Raw genomic sequence first — 19,313 nt, forward strand, 5'->3', positions numbered from 1 at the left:
TGGGGATCCCCGATGTTGCAGCCAACGGGTCCCACAGAGCTGGCCCAGGGTTGTAGGTCTGTAGGGAGAAGGAGTGTTGCAGATCTGAGAGGGCTCCTTACCCAGGGTTTGACCCTGGGGATGCTGCTGTCCACGGGGACAGCACAGAGTTGGGGCAAGAGTGCTATAGGATGGAGCCTGGGTGCTCCAGGGTGGGAGGGATAGTTTGGGGGTGCTTGGAGGGGATGACACAAATCGTTCCTCACCACAACATGAGGTTCCCCAGGGCCAAGGCTGAAGTATGCTCATGTCTCCCATCGGGAGGGCGGGGGGAAGGGTCCCACCCCTGCCATGGGGGGAAGGTCCGGCCGTCTGCCCCTGCATTCATGCCGCTTGGGGTGGGCCAGGCGCCACGATAACGGGGCTGTGGCTGTCACCGCACCCTTAGGAAACATTTGGCTTCAGGCACCTGAACCCACGGGGAAGCGATAACTCCCCGGCTCGCTCGCCCTGCCTGGACCCACACCTGACGCTGTCGTGCCTTAGTCATACACTGAGAGTTTTTCCACTGCCGGGCCCCAGATAACCTCCTCCCGCCCCACTGGTCACAGTGTTTGCACTTGTCCTCCTCCGCTGGTGCCAGCCTGGGAGACATGCACACCCTGAGCCCTGGTCTGGAGGCACGCACACCTCTGGCCTGGGGCCACCTTTGGTCATGCATGGCAGCCAGGGCATGGCTAAAGGGCATGAGGTGGGTGAGGAGCTGGCCTGGAGGGGGCCAGTGCTGCCTTCCTGCCAGGGCTGAATGTGGGGGGACATCTCTCCCCCGGCTGCTGGGTGACGCTCAGATCTTCTGGCTTGGTAATCTAGACATCCCTGGCATCCAGGACAGTTGGAGGTGGGTGATGGTGTTGCAGTGATGCCAAAGCCCCAGAGCACGGAACCACTGGGCTCCTCAGCATTGCTGGTTTTCCCTGACCTGCTACATTCCCTGGGCTCTCCCTGTGCCCTGGCTAGGCAGGACCCTGGTGCTCCAGGAAGGTGACAGATCTGGGCACATGTCCCAGTGCAGAACTCTCAAGGATGGACCAGGTATGTGCAGGCTGACTGAGGTCTCCAGCTATGTCTCTTTGCTCTTTGAAGGCAAAGCTCTGGGATGCAGTGGCCAGAGGCAACAACTCCAGGTCCCCTTGCAGCAGTGCTAATCTGCTGACCAGGTTAGCAAAAGCACCCGTTAATGTGTTTCACCTGTAGGTCCATACAGCTCCTGGTGGGACATAACCTTGCAGTGACACCCATGCTCACAGCTGCCCACAATCTCCACCATTCATGACATCAAAAAGCTGCTACTCTGGGGAAATGAGCTCAAAAGTGCCCAGGCTGTTTGTGGGAGAGAGTTGATCACTGTGCACTGAGGCAGAGTCCTGCTGGGATAGGGCTTGAGCAGGTCTGGCCTACAAGGAGGGGATACAATCAAAAAACAGACACTGAATGGCCATCTGTCCCTGGGTTTTATTGTTGGGACTGGTTTTGTTTTCTGTAAGTGCTGTTTAACAACATGAATAGACTGTGAACGACCCGCCAGCAAGTCGCAAAAAGACTCTTCTGGTCTTGGGGGAGTGTGGACCCCACCTCCAGGTCAGCTGTGGCAAGGAAGCAAGGAAATGTGCTAGAAATTATTGGGAATGGCCACACAAAGTGATGGAAGAGGGCTTGGGTGGACAAAGCAGAGCTGAGGGAAAATAGGCAGTACAGGAGAAACCTCAGGATCAGCTCTTCCTTGTGGAAGAGCCAAGATGCTAAAGGACATCCCTGGCAGTGTGGAAGGCAGCAGAAAAGGAGTTAAAACACTGGGGACAACAGATGGTACTCTGGGGGTGCTACCAGTTCCCATTGTGGCACACAGGCACTGACTGGGCCCTGATGCAGAGGTAACATGCCAGTCTCCGTGGGAAGGGATTGTCAGCAGGATGGGAATGGTGGGAACTTCAGCACAGCCTGGCTGGCACTGGGAGACTCCACTCAAGAGTTACCCCATCACAGCAGGGTTCAGCTCATCCCAGGGCTGCACAGGAGAAGAGATTCCCCCAGAGACATCTCCTCTCCTGGGCTACCCAAGGTGGCTGGCAGATCCCCGTGCATCTCTGCCCTGCGCTGAAACCACCTGCTTCGGGCAAACTTCTGCCAGGCAACCCTGATGGTGGCTCTGAAGTCCCTCCTGGCCCTTCACTGCTGTTTCCTCCCCTCTTCCCATTCTGCCATCTCTTTCCCCCCACAGCCAAGAGGAAACGGGACAGTCTTATGAATAAGACTTTCACTCCTGGCTGCCCCAGGTGAGCACAGCCACTCTGGAGCAAGGAGCGGGAGGGCGAGGAGCGCACAGCCTGGAACACGAAGCCAGGCCGAGCATCCCGAGCGCACCGTGCGGTGTTGGCACCGGGCTGGCACCCGGCACGACGGGCAAGGACAGCGGCACGGGGCAGAGCTGCGGGAAAGGAGACGGGAAAACTCCTGGCGAGCTCTGCGGAAAACTGGGCTCAGCCCCGGGGCCCCCGTCACAGAGGCCCCGAGCAAACGGGCACCCCTGGCCGGGGGTGAGGGGGGAAACAAGGAGCGCACACGGGGCGACCCTTCCCCGCGGGCCGCGCTCGGAGCCGCCGCTGGGGCGCGGCTGTGCTGCCACCTCCTGGCGCGGGAGCGAGCCCCGCCCGCAGTGAGCTTTGCGCCCCGAGCGGAGCCAGAGCTGCCGGGCCCCGGGTGGGTCCCGGTGCGGCCGCGGGGGAGGCGGCGCGGGCGACCCCGGTCCGGGGCAGCCGCGACTTGCCGGGAGCGGGGCTCGAACCCGTGTCCCTCCGCGCTCGCCCCCGCGCGGTGCTTCCCCCAAAGCGCTCCGGGCACTTCCGGGCGCCCGTTGGCGGGAGCGGAAGCGGCGCTGGCCGGGCCGCCGCGGCGGTCGCACGTCCCGGTGGCCGCGGAGCCGGCGCCGGTGGGTGCGCGGGGCCCGCTCGGGGCCCGCTCGGGGCGGCGCGGCCGCGGCCGCTCGGGGCGCGCCGAGTCCCCCTCGCCCTCCCGCAGGCTCCCCGGGACCCCGCCGCGGGGCCGCGGGCCGCGGCCGCGGCGCGCGCAGCCCCCGGGACCCGCCGGGTGCAAGGCCCCGTTGTTGGGCCTGGCGGGGGGATGGGAGGCGGCGGAGGGGGGTGTGTGTCTATGTGGAGCTGCGCGTGTGAGTGTGTGTGTGCACATGTAGGCGTGTGTGTGAGCGGATATACGTGCGGGTACGGGTATGCACACACACACGCGCGTGTCTGTGTGTGCCCGCGGTGCCCCCGAAGGAGTTAACCCCGGACCCCCGGTTTCCCGCCCTCCCAGAGCTGGAGGGGACGGACAGGACGGCGCAGAGAAGGCCAGAGGGCAGGCGGAGAGATGGCGACGGGGGCAGATGTACGGGACATCCTGGAGCTGGGAGGCGTGGAGTCGGAGAACACGGGCACCATCAACAAGAAGGACATCATCAACTCGGATAAGGTGAACTGTAGTGTCCTGAGGGGCTGCTACGTGTTTTCTGGGCACTGACCGACCTCGTGTGTGGTGTTTGGGGTGAATATCGGGAAAAAAGATGGAATAAAGTGTGTTCCTACCATAGTCCATTTATAGTTGTGCTTTCTAGGAGTGTCAGGAAATCCCTGGAGGGCCCCAGTCCTGGGTTCCCGGTGTTCTTAGTTAACTGTGCTGTGGCACTTGGTATGGGATTTAAGCTGAAGCTGTGTAAGTGGTGTCCTGGTAAGCTGGGCCTGGCCCTGGGACATTTTCAGCTGTCGCTAAAATTCCCATTTTGTGAAGTTTGTTTACCATCTAACCCCCCCAGGCAGATGGAAATAATATAACACAGTCCTGCTTTAGAAGAGAGAAAACATTGTCTGAGTTAATCATAAATGTCTTCCAACCGAGGGAGCATTCCCTGTGTGGGGAAGGTGTGTGGCTGGGCTTTGGGACTACTGGGATGTGTTGCCTGGGAATGTGGGCGAGTTAGTAAGCTCTGTTAATGCTGTGAGATGTCCTGTGATGAGTTCTGTGTGGTAATGTGCTATGTTATCTTGTTGCCTTCTGTATTTTAAATTCAGGCAAGGTCTTGGGTGTCCCATGTTTTGCAAGGTGTTGGGAAGGTCCATTCCCGAGTGTTTATGAGCTGTGGAGGTGTTTGGAAGTGAGCCCAGGGAGATGAAATCGCCAGGAGCCCTCTGGTACAGAGATGGTCTGGTTTGAAGTCAAGTCTGTGTGTTTGTTTGGGAAAAAAAAATCAAAACAAAGCTGAACATAGGCAACCATCCCATCCCTAAAGCACTTCCTGGCTGTCATTGTTTACCTCCACTGGAAAGTTTGTCTCTGAGGAGAAGCACTGTGCTTTCATGGCTGCCTTGTTAGGGGTAGGACACACAGGATCATTGGGATGATGGAAAACCCATGATTTTCAGTTATTTAAAGGCTGAAATGTAAAATGCCCAGTTATCAGCTGTGGTGGTGAGCAGCTCGTTGGCTGGGTTCAGCTTGGGGTGTTGCCACTGAGTGCTTGGGGTTGTGGGTTCTTTGATTTAAATGTGTTTGTCTGTTAACCAGCAGAGAGCTGAAGGAGCACTGGTGCCTCTCTTTTTGGAGCAGAGAATAAGATCTCTCCTCAGATTTACTGTAATGGAGAGAGAGAGAGAGGAAGGGGAGATGCAGTGAGAGATTTTGGGAGGAATGCAGGAGGCCACTTGACACCGTGAGTGAAACATTCTGAATTTCTACCAAGTACAGAAACTAAGCCAAACCCAAGGTATGAGCTGTTATCATGTAGAGAGCACATAGTTGCTGATAACAGTGCAGCACTTGCTCAGGAAATAGATCTGCTTTCAATTAGAGAAGAAGCAGATTGATGTCTTGAAATCAGGAGAGAACCGTGAAGTACTTTCCAGTCCATTAGTGACTGAGAATGTTAAATAAAAATTACTAGGCATAAAAAGATTTAAATCAGCAGGACCAAGTAATTTGTTCTCAACTCCTAAAGAGCTGGGTGAGCTGATCTCTGGCCTGCTGATATTAACTTTTAATAAATCTGGGAACTCTGGGGGGATTCCAGAAGGCTGTCTTCAAACAGGGTGTGTGGTGACCCATGGGTAAGTGCCTGGGTTGGCCTTACATTGCTCCTGGGCAAAGTGATGGACACACCAGGAGAGAGGTGTTTGATTAGGGATGAAAAGGTGCTGATATAATGCATGTCTGTCATGAAGTTTTATGGAAAGTAGTTGTAGTCCAAGCTGACACGTTATTATTTTTTCAGTGGGATCTTGAATTTGCTTGATAAAGGTGACTGTGTGGATTTAACACAATTTATGATACAGTGTTAGTTTTATCAGAAAAATATTCTGATTTGAAAGTCGGTGGTGGTACGGTAAACAAGTATGTAATAGTAGTGACGTGACTACTATTATAGAGATGGTACAGTTAGACCAAATGCTCAGTAAATTTGTCCCACTTAAATAAAGTGCAACTTCTTAGTGTGGCTGTTACTGTATCTACCTGAATCCTAAGCTGATGATCTCATAAAGTTGTATATGTGGTGTGAGTTGAACTATGTCTTAGAAGCCATCAATTCTGACAAGGTAGGGGCCAGGTTGAGTCGTGTACCCTGAATTCCTTGTATGAAGAAACTATGTGAAAAAAAAATTGTTTGCTGTATAAATGGGAGAGCTGAGTTGGGACTGGAGAGTTTTTGTAGGTGGTACAGGTAGTTTTGCTGAGGAGCTGCTGCAAGGGCTTGATCACAGCTGGTAAAAACTGAAGTTGCTGCAGAACAAAGTGACAAAGGCTAAGAGGGGCTGGGAAGACATTTCTTACTATCTTCTCTAAAAGGTAGAGAAGCACTTAATTAAATGCATTAATACCTCTGTATGAGGACCTAGTGCTTACCTAGTACGAAAAGACTTAGTGCACCAGCCCCTGAAAACTACAACCAGATGTTCAGCTTGGAATTTAAGTGTGTTATCAGCAACAGCAAGTGTCTGAGTACTGGTGAGTGCTATCTCTGAAAGTGGGAACGTTTTGTCTGTCAGTGTCTTCCACCAGGAACAGGCACTTTCCTGGAGAAATTCAAGGTGTCTAAACCCAGATAAAATTAAAAACCCTCACAGGACACCAGGTTATATAGTTTAATGTTCCTTCAGGAATTGCTGCTTCTCAATCTAAAATGCAGTTCTTTTGTTTCAGAAAAAATCCAAGAAATCTTCAGAGACGTTGACGTTTAAGAGGCCAGAAGGAATGCACCGAGAAGTTTATGCACTTCTCTATTCTGACAAGAAGTAAGAGCTTATGGTCATCTGTGCAAGTTGTGGGGTGGCCTGGGCTTTTGGTGGCAGGGCAGTGTCCTCTTGAAACCAGGCACAGTCTCGCTTCCCAGATTGATTCCCCTTTTGTGCTTGGCCCATGCTTGTGCCCTTCCCTAAGACAGTCATGGGGAGTGTCTGTCTTCTCTCTTCTAAATTTGAGGGGTTCACTTGATGTAGGAAATGAATTAGATACAAGCACAATAGTCTAGTGCAGTGTTCTTACCCTCTGTATCTAATTCTCTCAGTCTCATCTGGGAACATTATCCACTTTTATTTCTGCAAAAAGAGTTCTGCAGCCTGTATTTATTATTTGTTATGGATCGTGCCTTTGCCTCAGAGGTCTCTTGCACAGTTTACTTTTCAGATGGTTCTGTCAAACCCATCTGTGCTGTGTATTCTGTCCTCTGATGAGGGAAGCATTGCAGTCTGAGAAGTGCAGAATTTGGAATAAAGCCTAAACTTGGGTTTTCCCACCTTAAACATTGTGGTGGCAGATTCCACTCTGAATCTGAAATCTCTTTGGGTTTCTCTTGGGCCACTCCTTGCTCCTCGTCAGCCGACACTTTTCTCCACCACAGGGATGCACCTCCGCTGCTGCCAAGTGATACAACTCAGGGTTATCGAACAGTCAAAGCAAAACTGGGGTCCAAGAAAGTCCGGCCTTGGAAGTGGATGCCTTTCACCAATCCAGCCAGGAAAGACGGAGCAATGTTCTACCACTGGAGGAGAGCAGCAGAGGAAGGGAAGGACTACCCTTTTGCCAGGTTCAATAAAGTAAGTGGGAGCACTTTCAAACAAAGGCATATAAATAGCTGCTGGAAAATACCCTTCAGTCAGCTTCTTGACTGTCCAGAGAGGAAGTTGGTTCTTTCAACAAGTGAAGGCTGTGTTAGGTTTGGTAATTGCATTTTAAATTGCAGCATGGCCTGCAGCCATGTGACCACAGACTCCAAATCATTCAAGCGAAGTGGGCTCCATGTGTGGTCAGAGCTTGCTGGAGCCCCCTGTGTTTCAGGTGTGCAGTCATTGATTTGGTGAGGAGGCACTCTACCATCTCTCTCAGTTCCTGACCAACATCCTCCCCCTGATTACAGGCTCAGGGTACTCAAAGATATTCTATTCTGAGTGAGACATTAAAGTCATAAGTCTTGTTATTTTTCCCAGTATGAAAAAAATTACTTGAGCTTCATGGCCAAAAAGCTGGCTTGCAACCTTTTGGCCAGATTCCAGCACAGATGCTGAATTACGTTGTGTTCCCTCTGAAATTGCTCTTGTGGTATCAGTGTGGTGCAGTACCCTGTTCTTTGCGTCTTATATTAAATTGTCACAATGTGTTGTTGTAATCTCCTGCTGTCTTTTGTCCCAGATGTATCTGCTTTGAGTGGCTGGACCTTTCATGTCTATGCACAAAGAAAAGTACATCAAGATTTATACTTCAAAGCCAGGACCTCCAAAGTTAGGAAGGAGCGGAGTTAGGGTGCCTCCGTAATGTAATTTAACTCCCTTCATGATGCAAATCTGAAAGGGTAAAAAAAAGCATGTGCTAACATGATTCCACAAAAGCTCTGCTTGTGTGTAACCGTATACAATATTTTAAGTTTGTAACCCACAGAGCATCAGCTCTAACAAAGCTTGGCTTCCTGCAGAGTTAAGTGGTTGGTTGACCTTATATGTTAGAAGGCTCAAGCTCTGACTGATGCTTTTCCTCTTGCTGGGACATTGGTAAGAGCCTCCTGTGGTATCTCTTCTCTGATGTCTGGGGTGGAAGTCTGAAGTATGACTCACTTAGTCAAGGCACCTACCTAGCTGTCTGAGTGAAACTTTGTGAGGCTAATTGTCTCCAAGACTTTACTGCTGCAACTGGCTTTGGCTGAGTTCAGCTGAGTTTATCAGAGGAGGCCACACATGGGTGTTGTAATTATACAATTCTCGTTTCCTTAACTTTATCAGGTACTGTGAATTGACAGACAGAAGAGCCTTCAGCAAGGCTGTAACCTTTAGATTAGTGGTACAGACCTCTGCCATCTGCACAATCACATAATATTAGGAGCAAGTTGTTACCTTTGTGGTTCTGTAGTTAAGAAGGTCGAAGGCAAGATGAAGAGTTTTGCAGATATTTGCTGTGTTAGGGGAATTTTATTTAGTTTTCCAGACTCTTTAGTGGGTTCCTTCTCTCATACTTGATACCTTTGCCTGAATCTCTCGCTCCCCTTGGCATGAGGCTATTTTCCTGTGTAGTCTGTCCTGTTGGTCGCTCAAGCTGCTTAACCCAGCTCCTGAGTCACTGCTCAGTTGCTTCCCTTTTGTCTGTGCTTCCAGTCTCCAAACCAAATCCCTCCTCTTCATTGTGAGATCCAAAATGTAAGCTTGGGTTTCACCGTGTACACTGAGCCTTGTTTCAGGGTGTGAAATAGAAGTATGAAAGCAGCTTTCCTGGTGTTAGAGCAAAGCCCTGTCTCAGCTGATATTCTTTTTCTGGCTACCATCAGTAAAGGCTTAGAGAAGGAGCATGAGAATGGGGCAAATATATTTTTTTCCTAGCTTCTTGTGGTCTTTGGCTTAAGGATTTCTTAACTTGGAATTTGTGTTTAATAATTCTTGCTAGGTATGTTCAGGGCAGAAAGCTGCTCTGTGAATATCCCATGGTAATGAGTTCTTCAGGTTAATTTTGTGTGGTGTGCAGTGGTGCTTTCTTCTGCTCATTTCAAACTGCTGCCTTGAGGTTTCATTTAGTGCCTCTGAGATCTCGTGTTACATAATGTAGTAAATGGTCCTTGCTGTGTACTGTGTTTTCTGTAATTTGACATGCCCTCCTGTGCACTGTCTCACCTTCGTTGTTCTCAAATATCCTTTCTTTTGAAATGGGTGGACTAGGAATGAGTGTTTCACTTATGAAAGCATGGTGGGTTTGTACGTGGGCTGTGTTTCTCTATTTCCCTCATCATTCTTACTGTTCACTTTGTCTTTTCACCACTACTAGGCATTGTGCTGATGTTTTTTTACAGAACTGTCTCATGGCTCCAGGATCCTGAGCAGTTTCAGCTAATTTAATGCTCATCATTGTGTGAGTTTATAGTGTAAAATGTTGGACTGAGAGAGGTTTTCTGGGCCATTGAATCCTCCTCTTGGCTCTTCTGGGTCCTGCCACCATCCAGTCCCTTTCATAAACTGATCAAGTTCCTTTTGAAAAGCACTTGGCTTTTCCTGCCCCTGTGCTTCCTTGGGAAGCTGTTCCAGACTGTCTCTCCTCCATTTCATTTCCAGGTTAAATTTTCCATGTTAAATTGGCATTTTTTTTGCAAGTTGGTTTCTTTCATTCTTATTTCAGTTGTTCTTTTCTTCCCAGGGATGTTCTTTTCGTTTCATCTAGCATACTTGAAGTCTGCAGATTCCCTTCCAGACTTCCTTTGCAAGGCTGCTTTCTCTTCCAGTCTGCTGTGGGAAGACAAGCTCTCCACCCCATTTTTCATCCTCGTTGCTCTTCTCTCTACTTGTTTCCATTTCAGTTCATCTTTCCTGACCAGGGATCAGTAGTGTTGTAGTTGGTATTCCTGCCAGTATTCTTGTTGTGCAACTGAAACACTGCTGGTTTCTGCTGGAAATCCCTCTCTGGGAGTCATATTTGCCTTCTCATGGTCACATTGCATTCAAACGTGTAGTCATCCCATGGTGGGCTCAAGCTTTCCATCTGTTCCCACCTTCTCACTTCTCAGTGGTTCTCACCTAAGCAACCATGAGTGGGGGCTGAGGAAGTGTTATGGAAGTGCCTTTGCTCTTGTTGCACTCTCTTGTCTGGTGAGGTGTCTACCACCTTCCCTTCCATCCACTGCAGAGGGCCATGCTGGCTCTTCTCATGTGTGTGTGCTACTCGAGAAATTACTTTGTTTCATGATGTACATGGAACATCCTTACAGTGTCTAGTAGGATGGCACATTGCTCCTGGTGGAAGTGGGACTTGAAGGTTGAGGTGCAGTGCATCCCCAAGAGATATGCTTTGGGCTTCTTGTGTCTAAGTGAGGGAAGAACAGCAGTAGACCTAAAGAGGCTGTTATTTGGAGGCTCAGAAATGCTCCTCGGAGATGTTCATGAGGATGACTTTCCTGGTATGGGCCATGGGGCTGTAGAGGTGTTGAAGCACATGTGCTGCTCACATGCACACCACGTTTTCTTGTGGAGGCAGGATCTCCTCAGGCTGAGCGAAGTTTTACCACAGGAGTGGTTGGACGGGGTAAGGAGGGAAAGCACAGGCTTGTTTACACTTTTGCTTTACCACATGCTAGGGTTTCCCCTAATATACTAAGTATTTTTACTGTTCCTTTAGTACTCATGTGATACTTGTGTTCTGGATAGAGCCCTTGCAGAGCAGTTCCAGGCTGAGGACAGTGGTGTGGGCTTGGCCTTTTAGGCACCTTGGGACACTGAGAATTGGACTGTTGTTTGGCCCTGTGGCTCTGCTGGAGAAAGGGTGGATGAGGAAGAGAGGGATAAAGTTGTTTACCAAGTTTATGGCCCTCGCTTGTACAGTACTCAGCATTTCAGATCTTCCTGGTGCTGTCTGCATGGAACATGAAAGGAGCAGGTTGAGTATCAAAGCAGGAGGTGTGCAAAAGGCTGGGCACTACTGCTCCTTGCCTTTCCTGTTCATCCTGTACAAGTGAGTGTGTCCCAACCCAAGAAAAGAGTCAACTGTCAAAGCAGTTTATGCCAAGGTATTGATGTTGCTGTATGGGAGGAATGCAGGGAGGCTGGCTGAACCTTGGTTTCACTGTCATGTTGGCCTGATAATTTTGAAACCTATAGTCAGGATGTGGCTTGCTGACCTCTGCCTGTGTCAGCAACCTGAAATTGGTTTCAGCCTTCCAGGTTGTAGTTCCTGGTTGGCTCCCCAGAATGTCATGTTTATGGCCCTGGGATCACACATTTGCTCCTTATCAAGTCCTCTGCCTGCTCGTCATGTTTCCTACCCTGAGGACTCATTGCTCAGGGTCATGGCAGCCCCTTCCTGTCAGTGCCGTGCTCATGTTCTTGGCTCAGGTATCCCGGCCCTTACCAGCTGGCAGCGAGGAGGGCAGTGCCGCAGGAGAGCTACCGTGGTTTTCTTTTCTCTACACAGACAGTGCAGGTACCTGTCTACTCGGAGCAGGAGTACCAGATGTATCTCCACGACGATGCGTGGACCAAAGCTGAGACAGACCACCTCTTCGACCTGGCTCGGCGCTTTGATCTGCGCTTCGTGGTCATTCACGACCGCTACGATCACCAGCAGTTCAAGGTGAGTCCTGGGGGCCAAGGTGCTCCTAGAAACCTGCTGCTATGGCATGTGCGGGGCTTTCTGCGCTTAAAAGACCAAATTACCCTTTGTATCAACTTCATTAGGGGAAAATAATGGATTATTGGCAGCAAGGAATATTGAATTTCCAGCACAGGGCATTGCTGCTTGCTTTGTTTGTAATTAAATCCACTGTGACTTGTGCTCATTCCCTGTTGTGTTTTATTAGAAAGTTAGAAGGTTTGCACCTGCCAGGAGAACAGCTCGTTGTTCCTTGAAGGTAAGGCAGCTGGGGAGTTTGTTTAGCTGAGTAGGCTAGGTGTTTTGGATTCCAGCCTAGGCCCTTGGAGAAGAGTCTGCTAACGAATGCTGGAGATTGGGACTTTCGCTGGTACTGCTCCTGATTTATGGTCTGACCTGGTGGGGGTTTCCACCATCTCTGCCATGAAACAGGGACCACCAGTGGTCTGGAAATGCAACCCTGGTGTCATAATCTTAAATGTCCTATAACTACTGGTTCCATGCTTCCTGGTGACGTAGGGAAAGATGTGACTCGTACAGAACAGCTCCAAATGCTGGAGCTTTTTCTTGCCCTCTGAAATGCTCACATGAAGAGCCTCTAGCAAAGTGAACTAACAAGAGTCTGCCCAGCTGGGCAGCCCAGACACCCTTGGTGCTTGTGGTAATGGAACACAGCTCAGGCTCCGTGATGATGGGCAGTGAATTGTTGCAGCTGATACCATCTTGGTTGTGGCTTGAACGACCATTGTCTGGAGCAGCTCAGAGACTTTGTTGCAGTTTCCTGCTCGAAGGTTTTCTCCTCTCAACTCTCTTTGCATCCTTTTATCTGGGGGTGCTCCATTGCTGTGTTGTCTCTAAACCCTCAGTGGAATAGTTGGACCCTTTGAGTGGTGTTTTTAAAGCAGTAGCTGTGAACCCATGACAGTTAATTCACACAACTCACTGAGAAACTCCTCCTTCCCTGTCATTCCTCCAGCAGTGGCAAAGCTTCCTGCTGGTCTTGCTCCCAGGCATTGTGTCTTGTCTTGCATCTGACATCCTTCAGCCAGCGGTCCTTGAGTGGCTACTGCACAAGGTTTTGCTTGATACTTCCATAACGTTGTCTTCCTGTGATGTCTTCCACAGAAAAGATCAGTGGAGGACCTGAAGGAACGATATTACCACATTTGTGCCAAGCTGGCTAATATTCGTGCAGCTCCAGGCACAGACCTGAAAATCCCGGTCTTTGATGCTGGCCATGAGAGACGAAGGAAGGAACAACTGGAAAGGCTTTACAATAGGACACCAGAGCAGGTAACTTGGTCAAGAGAGCATCACTCCTCCAAAAGATTTGTAAGTTGAGTCAGTAGGTGCATGATATGGGCCAGAGGGTGGGAAAGGAAAAGAAAGGCTGGACAGCAAAAGAGCAATACCTGAGTACTGCTTTTGGTTTTGGATTAGTTTCAATTTAAGGGGTATAAAAGGACAATAACTGAGAAATCTGACTACATAGGAGAAAGGGCTATGTGAGCGGAGTTATGGTCTCTGGTAACTGCCAGGACCTTGTCAGTGACACTTATTGGACTAGTCCTCTGGATAGAAACAAATTCTCAGATCAATGCCCTCAAGAGTCCCAGAGTCTCGTGAGGAGAGAATTATTTCCTTGAGAGAAAAAGTCTTGCCAGAAAACATCAAAACCTGTAAATGTGTATGTTTAGTTCTCCTCTTTGCTGAAGCTATGTAACAGTCCCACAGTTTAGAGGTTAAGAAGCTGTGTGTTCCCCAAAGGCTGGGGGAGAGCATCCTTTTCAGTTAGTAGTTCCCTCTATGGACAAGTTCATGCATGTAGTTACTCTGCTTGTGCTTTCCTCATTGACAGGTGTCAGTACTAGGCATAGCTGCTCTAGGTTCAGTTTGCTGTGTCTGGGAAGGGAAGCCAGCTTTTCACAACACTGCATTTTGCAGCTATGGCGTATTTGGACTTTTTTACCCATCTGTCTGTGCTCTCGGTCTCTTTGGAGATGAGATTAGTCATTTATGGATGCTGATGTAGGGTGCATCATGGATGTGGTGATACAGCACCTGCCAGACTGTAGAGTGGCATTGCCATGGACGCAGGGTAAGGTTATGGAGCATAATGTGCTCTACAAGTCCAAACTGTGAAGCAGGAGCATAAAATCATTCCCAGGCTGGCCTGAGGCAGAGCTGTAATCGGTAGATGGCCCCCTTGACTTGCCAGGCTTCCTCTGCTCTCTGATTGCCTTGTCGTTCTCTGGTCTGCAGGTGGCAGAAGAAGAATACCTCATCCAGGAGCTCCGCAAAATTGAAACCAGGAAGAAAGAGAGAGAAAAGAGAACCCAAGACCTGCAGAAGCTCATCACAGCTGCTGACACCACAACTGAGCAGAGGCGTGCCGAGCGCAAGGCTCCCAAGAAGAAGCTGCCACAGAAGAAGGAGACAGAGAAGCCTGTAAACACTTCTCTCTTTTTCCTTCTTTTTTTTTTTTTTTTTTTAGTTTCCCCTGTATGTGTTTTTCTTCAGCAACCCTACAGGGATCAGACCCTTTTTTGGCAGGGGGAGCAACTGCTGGCTGCCTTCTGGCAGATGTTTTTTTGGTTGCATCTTTGGAAGGCAGATTAGTGTAAGACAACCATTGTCAGTGTCCTCTGGTGTGCTCTCTGTCTCTCTCCCCTTTGAAAAATGCTGCTTTAAGTCTTGTTTCTCATTCCTTCCCTGAGAAACGAGATGAAATGATGCCAGCCATTCATGCATCATGGCAAGGAGAAACATCTATCTCCCTGCTTCTCCCAAGTGTATTCTGTTACTGCTCTGTAGGGTTGGCCCACATACCCATTGTCTTTCACCTGCCTTCTTTTTCTAGTCCAAGTTTTCCTTTCCTCCCCATCTCCTGAGTCTCAGCAGCATCTCCCCAAGTTCAGTACATGCCCCTCTCCTGATCCTCAACTGCGATCAGAGCAGCCCTGCTGTGGGACTCTTGTATTCTGGGACCTATTGGTATTTCTCCCTGAGCTGAGCTGAAGTCTAAGGAGTCCAGAACACAGGTTTCAGTTCACATTTGATGCTACCTCAGTTTCCCTTTCTGGAAAGAGGAGGACAGCATGGACTGATCTAAATTCAGCACTTTCAGTAGGAAAGGGCTGTTAAAAAAAATCTCAGATGTTTCCAGTGAGTCCCTGGGAATTCCTGTCCATTCACCTTGTGAACAGAGAGCACTTTTCTCCAAAAGGTTCTATACAGGGAGGGGAGAGAAGTAGTGAATGCTAGACAGTTTTTTCTTGAACTGTGCCTAATGGCCACCACTTCCTCAAAACACTGTTTCAGTGTGTTGTGTCCCGTGTGTGTCCCTGCTATGTGATGAATATAGTATCACTGGGCACCTCGTGCCTTGAATTCCCTTGAGGGTTCATCTGGGAAAGCTCAGCCATAGCTGACATATTTCCTTCTAAAGAAAGCAGTTCATCGATGGTGGTAATGAAAAAAGAGGGCTAGAGAATGGTGCTGGAAAGATGCTGAGGATGCCAAGGCAAGGGAGTCCACCCCTAGATGTTGGCTGGTGCCTGTCTGCAGGCACGTAGTGGATGGGCACGCCAGGGTGGGCAGAGAAGCAGTTTCTGTTGTTGCACTAGCATCATTTCAACCATGACAGAGTCCATTAGGAGTCAATTACCAACTATAGCCGGGAAATGTTAAGAAAAAAATTGCATTTTAACTAAGAATTTGAATCGGGAGCTGCATCAGCATCATTTCAACAAAGGAAAATCATTTACCAAAGAGTCAATTGAGGTTGAAGCGTTTACAGCATGTACAGGCTGTACAGGCACACGAGGCAAAAGAACCCATTTAATTGCTTATGTGCCGAGCGCAGTCGGAGTGGGCTTGGCTGAGGCAACGATGCTGATTTACCCTCACTGCTTCTGTCAGGGTGTTCAGCAACAGGCTGAGGGACAGAGTTCGGGGAGTATGACAGCCAGCCTTCATCCACAGGAAGCAGAGAGGATTGGTTTTTGATTGCAACCTTGTTTGTCTCTAATAATGTGAACAGGGAGGCTGTATCCTACCACAGACCAGAGTGATCTCTACAAGTTCATGGGCCCTGTTGGTACTTAGAGAATACCTTTTCCTTCATGGTCCTGGACTCTCTTCCTGGGCCCTCTGTTTATTTGACCGACAGCAGATAACTGAAATAATGCCTGGCCACCTCAAGACCAGGACACAGAGATAGCTGATAGAGATGTGAGACTCATTGGTAGGGAACTTTAGAAATCAAGTCACTGCCCTTCAGCATCTCTTATGATCTTGGGGCAGCCCTGCTTGTCTCAGCCCTGTCTGGAACAAAGAACAAGCTACAGGGCCTCTCTGCAGAGAAATGTGGGAGCAGCAAGGCAAATGATGTCTCTAGAGAAACTGGGAGATCTGAGGTGACTCTTCCTTTTGGAAAAATATGGTTGTGCATGTGTTTTGCAGAGGTTGTGGCTATTCTTAGGTTGAATCATGAGTATTGTTTACCCATTCAGGGGACCCCACCCCATTCAGTGCACAGGGCCCTGCAGATAGCCTGGTTTAAAGGTTTGCTCACCTTGTGCTTTGCTCAGCAGCACAGACTTTTTAAAGACTTTTTATTTCTTTCCATTTTGTTGAAATGCAACTAAATGCCGTAGTGTTAGCGACAACAGCATTGGAAGTTTGCTGCATTTTACTGCTATGCCTAAAATGTGAAGTAAGAGGGAAAACTGTCTAATGAGTGGACAAATGGCAAAACATGTATGAACAGCAGGCTTCCCTGGAGGGGGCCAGTCATTGCATCCTCATTAGTGGGCTCATGTCTGTACAGATCAGAGGTTTCTCAGCTCATTCCTTAGAGAGTTCGCAGTCAAAAGCCAAGATTTAGGGAAGTCCTGGGCTGTTTTGATCAGTGAAATGGGTCTAAGTTAGATAAGGATAATATTGGGCAAATGTGCATAAATACCATTTAGAGTCAGGGTTTCTGTGTGGATGGGTATGTGTCTGTGCAGAGCAGTGCATTCAAACCAACTGACCAAAAATGCTTGAGCTTTCCAAAGATACCTTGAACTGGAGTATTTCTCTCAGTGAATTGCTTGGGATTTTCCCACTGAATCCCATTGCTCGGGATTTTCCTCTTGCCTCAGCTCCGACATGTGGCCATGGCAGGTGGTTCTCCGTCATAGGAAACAGTGTTTCCCCTTCAGATAGTCTCTGTATGAAATCTTGTGTTTCTTGTGTTTCCTCCCTCAACACATCCTGTTTCGATCTCTTTCAGGCTGTTCCCGAGACTGCTGGCATCAAGTTTCCTGACTTCAAATCTGCAGGTGTCACGCTGCGAAGCCAGAGGGTAGGCTGCTGTCCTGGTCCCGTGGGATCTCTGTTAATGTCTTTCAGTCTTGTCTCCCTCCTCATCTGTTCTCCTTTTATAGCTAAAGAAAGTCAAGTTCTTGCCTCTAAAATAAGAAAGGAATTCCATAAATGTGGAAACTCAGAAACCTGGAATGCTGGCACTGTCAAAGGCAGCTCGTTGCCTTGCAGAGGCACCTGAACTTGCTGGTGTTTGTTGCTGGCATGCCTACTCTGCTGTTAGACACGTGTGACAGACCCAAATGGAGCTGTCCAGTCCAAACAGAGCTCACAGCCAAAACTAGTAGGCCTCATAAAGGACATATGTCAATAGCTGAGAAGTGCTTTCAGAGTGGTTTGAGTTGGAAGGGACCTTAAAGATCATCTAGTGAAGATCATCTCTAAGAACCGGATGTTCAGGTCGTGTCTTGAAAAAAAACAGAGACACATAAACACATATGATTTTTAGCCTTTCTATTTCCATTACCTTAAAAAATATTTTTTGGAAAAGCCCCTCTGTTCATTCTGCTGCAGAGATACTCCTGAGAAAAGACTTGACACCTGCCTCTTAGCCACAGGTTTTAAGATATTGAGCAAGTTAAACCTACTTGGCTGACTGAACGTTTTCAGAGGGGTTTTGACAGCAAAATCCTGTGTGCCCAGTACAAGTGCTAATTTCTAGTTGCTTTACTATAGCAAAGTTGGATAAGTAGGTTCCTTGTCTGGCACCCTCACTTGGCATAGTAATTTAAAAGACTGTTTTTATGGAATGTTCTTTTGTTGTCAGAATAGTTTCAGATCTTGCTGGGAACAGCCTGGGGCTGTTACTAGAAATGTGTTTGGGATCATGCTGCTTTGACATAGAGGTGCACGTGCATGTTAGAGGCAGGATGCCTCAGCAAGGTCACTGCTGAGGAACCCCTGGAGTGTACAAGTGCCACCATGTGCAGGCTACCTGTTTGAGTGAGGGGCTACAGCCTGGAGGAAATCACAGTCAAGAGACAAGCAAGACTGCAGTGCATGTGTTGAGATTTATGGAGACGTGGCAGATGTGTTCTCCGGCACTAAGATAAATAGAGTAATTTATGGAGATTGATTTGGATTTTGAAAACTAATAAGTAGTGGTTAATCTTTTCTATTTTTTTTTACCCCCTCTGGAAGAGAAGCTGAGCAATAACCTATCAGTGATGGAACCATCTGGTAAAGCCAGCAGCCTTTTTGTGTGCCAAACAGGCAATTCGAATCCCAGCCTTCATGAAAATGGGTGCTACATGCTTTTATCTGTTCCCTTTAATGGTCACAAAATGCAGTGATAAGCTGAGGCATGACAGTCTGATTCAGCAACTTTTAGCCTGCGGTATCCAAGCTCCTGGAATGACCTAGAGCAACTTCTTATACTCTACTTGAAATTTTTAAGGAGATAAATGCTGTTATTAGAAGTACCAGTGGTTTGTGAATTAAAAAAGATGGTAAATCACTGATCTAGGTGAAAAAACAACACTTTGTTTTTTGAAAACATGAAACCCACCTCTAACCCAGCAGAATGAATTCATTTGTGTCTTTTAGCCAGTCACCTGGCTTCCTTATCCAAGTCTTCACTGTTTCTAAAATGGGAGCTATTAGACTCACTTGCTTCACAGATGCATGATGGGGAGAATTAATTACGTGAGGTCAGTATGGGCCTTTTGAACTGGTAAGAGGTGCTGAAGTGCTAAATGGTGTAGAGTTGACAATCCATGCTAATCCAAATGATTTTACTTGTGGGATTTCTGTGGCAAACCCTCTGCACTCCAGTGGTGTGGAATTGATCGGGGTGGGAGCTGACTGGGACTAAGTGAGGAATTGGGATGAATTGCTGGAAACTTGTACTCTGGCAACGTGCAGCCTAAGATGTTTTGCCCTTAGCACATTGGAAAATGATTTCTAAAAGCTTGTGATATCCTGCAGTAAGTTCTTTTACCTGAGGACCTAAAGTGTTCCCTACCTAAAGGCTTCTATTGTCCTCCTTTATTTTGTACTTTGCTACTGTGCTTTACACTTTCCTGGTTAGGCGAAGTTGGATTTTGCACTGAGATCAGGGCTCAACCTCTGTCATGTGTGAAAAATGTACCATATCATCCCCAGGATAATAGCACTTACTCTTTGATTAGAGATTTTTTTTTTTTCCTGAGGATTTACAATTAGTCTGAAATCTTGAGTTAAAATTAATTTATAGAAATGAGTCCTTGAAGAAAAAGTTAGGAATCCGTATTCAACTTAATTTGTTCCCAGTAGTTTTTATGACAATAGCCCTGGCTTTTCAAATTCCCCCTGTCGTTACAGCTTACAAAATC

At 48.3% G+C, this 19,313-nt stretch overlaps 1 protein-coding gene across 2 annotated transcripts in view; it reads left to right on the forward strand.

Moving 5' to 3' along the window:
• The first annotated feature begins 2,907 nt into the window (after window positions 1-2,907).
• The window catches only part of DMAP1 (DNA methyltransferase 1 associated protein 1), a 30,852-nt gene continuing 14,446 nt past the window's right edge, over window positions 2,908-19,313 (forward strand). Inside the window, exons 1-8 of one of the 2 annotated variants that reach the window (XM_027747205.2) lie at window positions 2,908-2,965; window positions 3,349-3,504; window positions 6,223-6,314; window positions 6,920-7,115; window positions 11,455-11,613; window positions 12,757-12,924; window positions 13,894-14,079; window positions 16,910-16,981. In XM_027747205.2, the coding sequence (XP_027603006.1) occupies window positions 3,403-3,504; window positions 6,223-6,314; window positions 6,920-7,115; window positions 11,455-11,613; window positions 12,757-12,924; window positions 13,894-14,079; window positions 16,910-16,981 (975 nt within the window). In that variant the 5' untranslated portion in view covers window positions 2,908-2,965; window positions 3,349-3,402. Of the gene's footprint in view, window positions 2,966-3,225; window positions 3,505-6,222; window positions 6,315-6,919; window positions 7,116-11,454; window positions 11,614-12,756; window positions 12,925-13,893; window positions 14,080-16,909; window positions 16,982-19,313 lie in introns of those variants that run through there. The other variant, XM_027747206.2, reaches the window with a different exon arrangement.

Source organism: Pipra filicauda, unplaced genomic scaffold (assembly GCF_003945595.2).
Source record: "Pipra filicauda isolate LSUMZ 115617 unplaced genomic scaffold, ASM394559v2 scaffold36_size6622888_pilon, whole genome shotgun sequence".
Lineage (NCBI taxonomy): Eukaryota > Metazoa > Chordata > Aves > Passeriformes > Pipridae > Pipra > Pipra filicauda.